General features: G+C 40.2%; 1 protein-coding gene across 2 annotated transcripts in view; it reads right to left on the bottom strand.

Moving 5' to 3' along the window:
• Window positions 1–10,627, bottom strand: part of ASCC3 (activating signal cointegrator 1 complex subunit 3) — a 258,311-nt gene that overhangs the window by 4,106 nt on the left and 243,578 nt on the right. For both annotated transcript variants that reach the window (XM_044427352.1, XM_044427362.1), the window contains exons 38-39: window positions 9,619–9,770; window positions 7,458–7,599 (exon numbers count right to left, since the gene is read on the bottom strand). In XM_044427352.1, the coding sequence (XP_044283287.1) occupies window positions 7,458–7,599; window positions 9,619–9,770 (294 nt within the window). The remainder of the gene's footprint in view (window positions 1–7,457; window positions 7,600–9,618; window positions 9,771–10,627) is intronic.

Below are 10,627 nucleotides of genomic sequence, written 5' to 3'. Positions count from 1 at the left end.
CATTCATTCATTCATTCATTCATTCATTCATTCATTCATTCATTCATAAATAAAGCTATATAGGTGTGGGACGAAAGCCCCATTCAGGTGTTCTGGACTGGAGTAGTGCAAACACACATGAAAAAAGAGTGCTCAAATCCTGCCCTTCACCCTCGGCTCAAGGAGGCTTTCCACCCAAGCCAAAACACAGATTTTTCCAGCATTCTGGGCTGGTGTCCAGAGGCAGGAAACCTGCTTGCCAGGCCTAGAGGGCAACTGGTGTGACATTTTATTTATTTATTTAGGAAGCTTCTATGCTGCCCCATTCGCCGAAGCCTTGGGGCGGCTCACAACAATAAATAAATAATCATAATACAAAAACAATATAATTTGAGACAACCTGGCCAGAGATATAAAATCAATAAATAATATTAACAATTAAAATGACGTTTAAATAAAAAAGTCTTTGCTTGGCGCCGAAAAACAAATAACGACGGCGCCAGGCGGACCTCTCTGGGGAGCGCATTCCATAGACTGGGCGCCACTGCAGAGAAAGCCCTCCTCCAAGTACTTACCCTCCTAATATCCTTCACGGAGGGTTCCTGGAGAAGGGCCTCTCCCGCTGATCTCAAGGGGCGGGTGGGCATATGCTTGCCCTATTCAGGTACAGAATGCAGGCATGAAGCTAATGACAGGGGAGACTGAATCTCTATCTTCCGCCAACTCTCAATTGACAGGGACTCTGCTGTGTGTGTGTGTCTCCCCTCGCTCTCCCTGATGCTACCATGCAAACTTATGAGACTCAGCCGTTGAACCTGCTAGTGCATTTTTGTTGCAGGACCGGACCATGCAGGGAGCTTGGGCCCATTCACTGCTTCCTTGCCTGCCTATTTATTTATTTTCTGATTTATATCCTGCCTTTTTCCTACAAAGGGCTCAGGGCAGCTCACATCATTCTCCTCCTCCATCTTATCCCCACAACAACAACCCTGTGAGGTAGGTTGGGCTGAGAGTCTGTGAATGGCCCAAAATCACCCAGTTGGCTCCATGGCTGAGCGGGGACTAGAACCCAGATCGCCTGAGTTCCAGTCCCACGCTCTTAACCACTACACTATACTGGCTCTCTTTCAGCATGTGCTCTCTTTCAGCCCTTGTACTTTTGGCAGGCAGGCCTTTTCTTTCAGTCCTTCTCTTTACAATTTCCTTGAGCTCAACTCCAATCAGTCTGTGGAATGCCAGGATCACTCTGAGCTTATCCCCGCTAGTATTTGCAGAGGAAAGGAAGAGGAAGTCAAGTTACAGAAGCTGGAGAACAAAGGAACAGAAGCTGCTAGCCCCTCTGTGAATCTACAGAAGATGAAGGTTTGCAGCAATGTCATGCAGTGATGTCATGTTAAAGCCTTGCCCTGAAAGGTAGAAATGTTGTTTGGACAGGGGCCTCCTTGATGGGCTACAGTCCATTGCCTCAGGAGCAGCAGGGAGTTGCTCGGATCCCCTTCCCTCAACACCTGTCTGGGAATGCTTAGGAAGGGCTTCCTCAGGAAGCATCCAAGACCTTTTTCTTGTATCCTGAGCCAGAGAGAACACAGTGGAAGAAACCAAGTTGGATGGATCTCTCATATGGTATGGACCATCATGTTGATGTTGGAACGTACGGTTCAACATATTGTTGATGTTGCTGATATTGGAATGTTGTAGTAATCATTAAATTTTACTGGAGTCTCCTGTGGTAGAGTGTGTAGGGCTGGGACTTTGACAATACATCACAACTGTCATGGTAGTTAAGAGAGAAAGGAAGGAAACATGGTAGAAGTGGATAATTTTTAAATCTTTCCTTCAGTGAACCACAGATATGGTTCTCTGATTCTTAGGGGTAAGATTTCCTCAATTCTCCATTAAGATTCAATGGGTCTGTTTGTTTTAATATAATGGAAAGAATTGTTACCATAAACACTTCACTCCTTAGCTTCCTATTTGGCTGCTTCTACACAAATGAAGTAAATATGAAATCCCCCAAGAGTACTACACATGGTTTACAAAGATTATTTTATGTCCAAATTAAAAAAAAAATCACCTTACCCGTACTGATTAAAGTATTCTTGTATAAGCCACTAAAACTACTTATAATTACATTCTGAATTAAATCTTCCCAACATAATCCATAATGAGTGAGTCACTGAAGTGCTAATTAATGATAGGGCAAACCACAGAGAGTTCAGAGGATCAGTTCAGATAATTATCCAAAAGTTCAAATTCTTATGTAAAGTTACTCACACTTACAAGTTCTTTATTGCAGCAAAGTGGACTGAATCTTTAATAGCCTAACTATCACTTCTTTTGTACTTTTTGGCAGTTTTAAGGAGTGCCTTAGGATTAGTTTTCCCTACAATTCCTCATATAGTCAACCAACTATATTTTGAACTGAGCAAGGCATAAAGCCTTCCAAGTCTGCTTTTTAACTGTTTCTCCACTCCAACAAGAACATGAAATGAAGTTCTGTCAGTGCAGGTTCACTCTTTTTTTCTTTAATGGGTTCCACAAAGTTAAGTAGCTGAGGCAATCCCAACAAAGCCTCTGTTTCTGTACTCACTGCTGATGGGAAAATATTCCGTTTGGGTGAGTGGCTGAGATGCCAAGGAGTCTGCCCCAAAGGGCAATTCACACAGCACCAACAGTGCTATGGGGGCTTCTGTTTCTTGTTGATGGTCCAGAACATAGCATCAGCTATAGTTAGATAGATATCAGCTAGAGCTGCGCTACTTAGTTTTCATTTCCAATGGGACACACTCATATTGACCTTTCAATCCCTAAATGACCTGGAGCTATTTGAATTAACACTCTTCCCTGCATGTTCCCCACGAGGCCACAAAACCTTCTGGAGAAATGCTGGTTAGCCCATCTCCACTCTCTGAGGTCCAGCAGAAGCAAGCATATTTTGCAGCTCTTTGTATTAGCCACAGTAGCATCACTAGGGAGCTGTCTGACTGGCGGTTGCATGGAAGCGGAGCTGCATGGAATTAGTCCAGTCTAGGTTATCAAGGAAATCCAAGGCAAGAGTCTGGCAGTTGGGGTGCAGATACTTTTTTAGAATTGTGTAATTAGAGTTGAAGGCTTTTCAGCCCGAGGCTTCAGACCTCCAACCAGCACACAGCTGCAGGCAATTGTTGCCATCTTGGGTCTCAGGCAGAGCCATGATAGGCAAGCACTTCTGCATCTGATAACTGACTAAGCCACCTTTAGGTGTCTGTACTCTTTGGGGCAAGATGGGCACCTGGCATATGCTTGAGAGTCTGAGAAGGGGTTACCTACATCTTGAGGGGAAGAATCAATGGTCATATCCCCAGAGGACCCAGAATCCAAAGATCACTCAACACAGGCAGCTCCTCCAGACTACTTGGCTCAGGGGGCTTCAGGTCAACCCTAAGAGGGAGCATGGAAAAACTTCAATGTAGGAAGGCCCTTCTTATCTCTTAGAATTTGGGAAGGAGGGGCTGTAAAAGCCTTAGAAAGGCAGTTCGACTAAAGTGGCAGATCTGGACTTGGAGAAGAAGAGACCATCAGGGCTAATGCTCATATTCTGGCAAGCTGCTGTTATGGTACAGAAAAGATGCTGGGTCCAATAGCAAAATGCCCCAGTCCAGTGTCTTAGGGTCTGATGAGGGACTTCAAAAGTAAAGCTGGATAAATCTCTTTTGTAGGTAGTACAAGAGACTGTGCCTTACCCTTGGGGGTGGACAAGACAGACACTGTGTTTCTTCCAATGCATGCTCTTATGGAATCATTTTTAAAGCAATTATTTTTTTAACTGTTAATATGCTTTTCAGAGCATGTTAAGGAATTATTTCATTGGATAATGACTATTGTGGGCAGGTCTTTCCCTCTCCTGCAGACTCAGATAAACTTTAGAACTTTAGATTTATTTTTTGTGAGCCGCCCCGAGGCTTTGTTGCGATGGGGGTGGCATAGAAATGTTTAAAAAAATAAAAATTAAAAATTAAATAAAAAAATAAAAGAAGCAGAGTCCTGTTAACAAAGCTTAATAGGTTCTGAAGCAGTATTAATTAAAGTAGTGTTCTCCTTGAGATGTGGGAGAAGCATCTGTCCATATAAAAACTTAAATCCAACTTGATGCTTTCCTTCTTTCCCTCTGTTTCAGAAGAGCTTCTTGCTCCACTTTCAGGGTGGCTCCTGCTGCTTGAGGACTGGATGGTGGCAGCACAGGACTCTTGGTAATCGGTCTGCTCGCTTCGCTTGTGGTCTCCTGACAGGGTCGAGGAGCTGACTCTCTATCTCTTCCCCCACCCCTCAGTTTGGAAATGCCTCCCTCCTTTCCCCAGGCAGGCTGGTTGCCATGCTCTGCCTGAGGATCTTCACTCAGGAACCTTGAAACTGCCAAGTCCCCCGTCCCCTCCACCTCCTCCTCAGAATCGGCTGGCTGGCTGAGCAGACTGCAGTGTGCCAGCACTGGGCTCCCTCTCCACAGTGAGTGTTAAGATTCGAGATTATGCACTACTGCATGTTTGCTGGTTACACACACACACACGCACATATTCCTGCAACATGTGAGATCACACACAGACAAGAACATTGTATATCCGTGCCCTATTTATATATGTATTTCCATTAGCATTTAGACCATCCATCTTTCTATATTAAACTTTTGTATTCATGACAAATGTCAATAATGGCCTCTTCCACAGCATCAAATTAAACAAATTAACTCTTCCCTTTAAATAAATGGGAAGGCAGGAACCTCAGTCCTTCTAGACTAAATCCAGCTTGGCTTGATTCTTGGCTAGTGACAGGCTTTAATCAGTTAACAAACCTCCTGCAAGTGCTAGATGCATTTAAAAAATAGACATTCTTTAGGATCTTCATCTTCTTAAAAATGCAACCTATGTAAAATTACTGGATCTTAAAAACTGTGCAAAGAACAGTGGGCAGGATCCTCTTGCACTGGTTGTGCAGTTCCCGCACAAACAGGATACCAACAGAGTTCTGCTCTCCACCCTTGCTCACATGGGATATTAAAAAGGGAATGGGAGGTGTGTGAACATCTGTCACGTCCTTACGCAATACACAAATGGCTCCATCCTCACCAACATCCCCTCACACTGCTTGCCTGCCTAGACAACTAGGCAGGGGTGGGGGTGGGAAGGCGGAGGAACAGGAACAAGCGGGCAGTGAATCCTATTCCAGTCTTCTGCAGCAGAATGCTATGCTTGTTGTGAGAGCTGACCATGCCCAGGGAGAGTCTGTGCATTTTAACAGGCGATTCACACTTTCACTGGATTTTAATTAAATTGGTTTAGTGGCAAGTTTAGAAAGAGGTGGATGAAAAATTAAGCCCAATTAATCTCTGCAACATATTTCTGTGATAGTTTCTCTTTTAAAATAATGTGGCAGGTACACACATATAGCAAAATGACAACATATTTAAAGCACATTCATGGGTTTTCTGTGCACGGGAAGTGTGGCCATTGAAAACTAATTGCACAGTTTTATCTTATTATTGAAGCCTAATGTATTTTATGTACATTTACATGCATCTAGATGTGTAGTGTAAGCACAGTTTATGTTATTGACATAATAAACAGACACATGAAAGATAGGGACGTACCACATACACAAAAGCTATTTTTGAAGAAACTGCTAAGACATTTCAATACCAGCCAACAATATTTATCTGAGGATTAATCTTCATCTATTGAATCAGACGTGAACACTACCATGCATACAATTATTTAATTAGCAGCCAAATCCTCTGCCAGTCAGCCGCCGTTCCAAGCATACTGATGGGGAAGTAGATGTAAATCTCACAGTAGTACTGCTTTTTCTCATTACTACTGCAATTAGCACTTAAATTGATGCTTTAAACATACTAATTTCTGGAATAATTCAGGATTTGTATGTTACCTGAGATCGTCTCACTGCAGAGATGACACCAGATTGCTACGCAAATTGAAGCACTTTTGAGCCAAATAACCATCATCGTATCAGACGGAGCCAATTTGCATTCAGTTTTAAAGATAACAGAATGGCAATTTATGCAAATAAATTAAGTTAGTTTACTTCTGAGTTTTCCCTGAACTAATTATAACAATGTTCTAATCTTTCAACACATCTACAACTTGGGCTGAAGTCAACATGTATTTTGTTTGAAATCTGCTGTTAAAGATTATTTTGTTTAGCTTTAAATGCATCTTTAACCACAATTCTGCTATTTTATATATAAATACAGATGCCAGCCATATATATTAAAAGTTACCTTTTGTTTGGAAATCAAGTTTTAGATGATCTTCAATTAAAGAGCCAAAAGGCACTCTAGGTAAGTTACCAAGAGTATGACTAAAAGCTTGACAATTTTTTAGCAGATGCACCTGCAATTTTACTTGGCATTCTTAATGCTTTATCTTACAATGATCTATAGAGTAAAATAAATTTAAAAAGTATTTTCTTTTCCTCTTCTCTATTGAGAAATAAAAATAAAAATGAGCAGAGATACTAGATTCTTTCTACTTAAAGGTCAATTCAAACAAACCCCAGGGTGTGTTTGTTTGTAGTCTTGTTGGATATTAGATATACATGTGTAGCAATCCCAAATTCATTTGAATATTTTATTTCTGCATACAACCTCTTAATGATATGCATTTCATATTAACAGTATAGATACACACACAGAAGAACACACACAACATATGCAGGCACCATGTACATAAACATATAGACACATCCCAGTGAAGTCTTTTAAAACTCACTTCTGTGGTATACCATTCATGTATCAGGGCTCCCATGGACCAAACTGAACAGCACCATTTGCAAAATAAATAAACAAACAAACAAACAAATAAATAAATTTTAAAAATGGCCCTCCCCCAGTTCACTTGCATCAGCCCTAAAATGACACAGAATGCTCTATCTATTACAAGCACAGTTTCTTTGATGACAGTTCTTAAATTATTTGTTCGTGCTATGTGAAAAGCAATGTACATTAATATGCATAGGACACAGAACCTTCATGTTAAGCCAAACACATGTCACTCTGTATATTGAAGAAAAGAGAAAGGAGCATGGAATAAGCACCAGAATCAAACATTATAAAATTCAACTGGACATGTGCTTGGACTTTAACTAAAAGCCTTCACAGACAAATCTAACACAAGATGACCAGAAATCATGCATACAACTACTGAAAGTTGTCATGGGAGAAGCCAATCCACTCACAGGGAGTTGAACTTGTCTGAACCAAGTATGCCTGGCTTTAAGCAAATGTTTGGGCTCTATAGCACTGAAATGCTAATTCTGAATTATGTATGTGATGGGATAGGTAGGGGTGGGGTGGGGTGGGGAATTTATACTGTGAAAGTTAAAAACTGCTTTTCCCCCACATGCTGAAGTATTTTTGATATTGCTGTATAGAGATTTGTTCTTCACTTTTCCAATCACACTGAAATTGAAACATGGCAGAAAAGTGTTACCTGTTTAATATATGTGGTTTGTAAGTCACTTTTTACAATGGAAGCAAAAATGTTCTCTTTTCCATCACATGCAGCTATCAGTTCAGGAAGACATTCAATGGATCCTTGACAAACACCCTTTCCTTTCCCTTGGTTCCATTTCCTGGGAAAACAATAAATATATGTCCAATTATGATTTGAAGTTCAGGGAGTAAAAACAGAGATGAAAAATTGAAAAGATTACATGCAAAACCCACGTTTAGTGTTTCAAAAGTGCACATCTATAACCTTTTGGTTTAATGAAACTGAAATGGAAGACTGCTATTAAACCTGCAATACTGCAAGCTCCATCACTTAAAAAACAGGATAATTGGGAGACTATTTGTAATGCAGTTCAAGGCCAAAGTTCATTAAGCAGTTTACATGCTTGCTTTCAACTGGTTTAATAAGGAGTAAAATTTGGTCACCATGTAGAGTACCACTGCAGATTTTAGTTTGTAATTTAAAATTAGTATGACAATATCTTTTAAATGTCCATATGTATTCTCAAATAAGAAGACTGTGGTAGTCTGTTTACTTTAATTAACATTCCAGTCTAAAGTCCAAATACTTATATGGATATAATCAACACATTATTTGGAAATATGAATAAACAATCATAAGAAGAGCTCTCCTAGATCAGATTAAGGGACAATCTAGTCCAACATTCTGTTCCCATTGTGGCCAACCTGGTGCCTATGAAGAAGGTGTGGAAGCAGGTCACGGATGCACCAGCAGTCTCCTGCATATGTTTTCCAGAAAATGGTACCAAGCATACTGCCTTTGATAATGGAGGTAGTATGCAGCCAATATGACTGGTACTCCATTGACAACCTTGTCCTCTATGCATGTGTTTAAGACCAAGGCATCAAAGTTGGTCGCCATCACTACACCACTGCAATTTGGCTATAGGTTATATGAAACAGTACTTTTTATCTGTCCCAGTGCTTCTGCCACTCAGCATGATTCTCCACATCATACATAATATTACAGATTTGTACCAAGTTCATTCTTACTCATCTTTTTTCCAGGCCCAAATGTTGTTACCTTTCCTTATAGGGAACCTGCTTCAGCCCCATGATAATTTTGGCTGCATTTCTTTGTATCTTTTCAATTTCCTTTCTGAAGCTTGATGGCCAAAATTTTACAGTCCTGTAAGTGTGCACTGATTTTCATAAAGATATTATGATATTGGCAGTTTGATTTTCTATTGCTGTTTGAATGATCCCGAAAGTTTGCTGGTTCCACAGCTGTTGCATGTTTTCATTGAGCTCTCTTGTCTATCAAAACTTCAGATTTCCTTATCTGCTTAGTGATCACTATCTCAGATCCCACTGGCCTGTATGTACGGTTAGGAGTCTTTGCCTTACTAATGCATCACTTTACACTTGCTTATACTGAACATTTGCTGCTTTAATGCCCATTTACAACATACATGGAGGGCCTTTTCAGCTTTTCTGAACCCCTTTCTTTTTAAAAACATTTTAAGACATTCATATAACATGAAGGATTAAAGTTAGCTGAAGTTGCCACCTGTAGTTATAGTACTGCTCTGTAATTTTCAGTTATCATTTTAAGAAGATAGACATGCACTGGAATTTCAGCCAGATACTTAAAATAGAATGGCCCATCCTGTACTGACACAAACATGCCCAATTGTATGGATGGATTTTATAATCAGTACCAATATGATGTTCAGTATTAACTCATATTAAAAAAATCTCTGTTTGGTCATAAAAAAGGCACAGTTAGATGTGGTGGTTCTGGCTCACAAGTCAGATGAATTTACGGTATGGCAGGGGGCATGTGTGTTCATTCATTATGTCAGGTAAGTTGTATCAATCAGATCCTATTAATTAGAAATTGCTACTCGGAAAATGTTATGATCCCCCCCCCCCCGCATCTACAAATGTCATTGAAATGTCTGAGGTTACAACACACATTCCTGTATGAACTTGATGAGCACTCAAAGTTATGAACCACAAATCATGTAATGCCAACCACTAGAAGATTAGACCTCCTATGTTATTTGATTTCTTAAACAATAAAGGCAAGAAATGACAGCAAGAATCTGTTGTCAGGTGCTACACAATTTGTACTGGATAGCAGTTTTCTCCACATGAGAATAGATATGCGTACATACCTGAAAAGGTGAAGATGGTGGAATTCCACATTAGGTAAGGTAAGTAAAGAGGAGTTGTGGATCCATCGCCCTTGAACCAGCATCTGTACCAGACTGGTTATATTTAGAGCAGTGACCAACCAGCCTTGGTTTGCTGCAACATCCAGCATTGCCTAAATCAAGAAGACAAACATTTTAATTTCCCAAATGAAACAAGGTAATTGTTCTTGCTACTTTCAGTGCATTTCTCCCAATAATATAAACAGGAATTTCTGAATGGACAAAATTAGTTTATATCCCAAATAAGCATGGGTCCAGGGTTTGATCCTGATTATTTTAACCAACTAGAAATAGAATTAGCTATCCACAACAGAGACTACTAGCTTATCCAAAGTGAAGTATGTATTTGAGGGAAGGGCAGAAGTAGTGCATGAACCCAAGGTATGGTATGGATGGCTTGTTCCTGAGAATCTAAATTATGGTTTTGTTGGTTGCATGAACTGGGCCAGTGAGGACTTTGCTTTTATATGGGTAATACTTGCTTATTCAACTGTTTGTATTTGAGCAATGATGGTATCAATTTAAATGTTTAAATGCAGCAAACTTAGAACACATCTAGAACAATTGTACCTAGCAGTACACCAGCAGCATCCCTCTTATTAACTCCCACTGGTACGGCTTCTATATCCATCAGTTATGTTGAAGCATTATGACTTACCAGAGTATATTCCCCTGGTCCAAAGTGGGTTTATATCATTACTGGTATGAGAACAATACCATACACAGACACTTAATACTGAGGTTATGCTAGCTTTAATTACAAGGAATTGAGTATCTCTGCAAACAGTCCTTTACATCAGTGGTTTTCAACCTTTCCACAGCTGGGGACTGGAGAAAACAGGAAAACCACCTCAGGGATGGCTGAGGCAGAAACAAGAAGTACCATACATATAACACAGTATTCTGTGTATTAGTTTCCAAAGAAAGAAGGAAGGGAAGGGAAGGGAAGGGAAGGGAAGGGAAGGGAAGG

Source organism: Varanus komodoensis, unplaced genomic scaffold (assembly GCF_004798865.1).
Source record: "Varanus komodoensis strain SLA01 unplaced genomic scaffold, ASM479886v1 scaffold1, whole genome shotgun sequence".
Classification (NCBI taxonomy): Eukaryota; Metazoa; Chordata; class Lepidosauria; order Squamata; family Varanidae; genus Varanus; species Varanus komodoensis.
The sequence above is the reverse complement of the archived record's forward strand: the minus strand, read 5'-3'. Positions and strand labels throughout refer to the sequence as shown.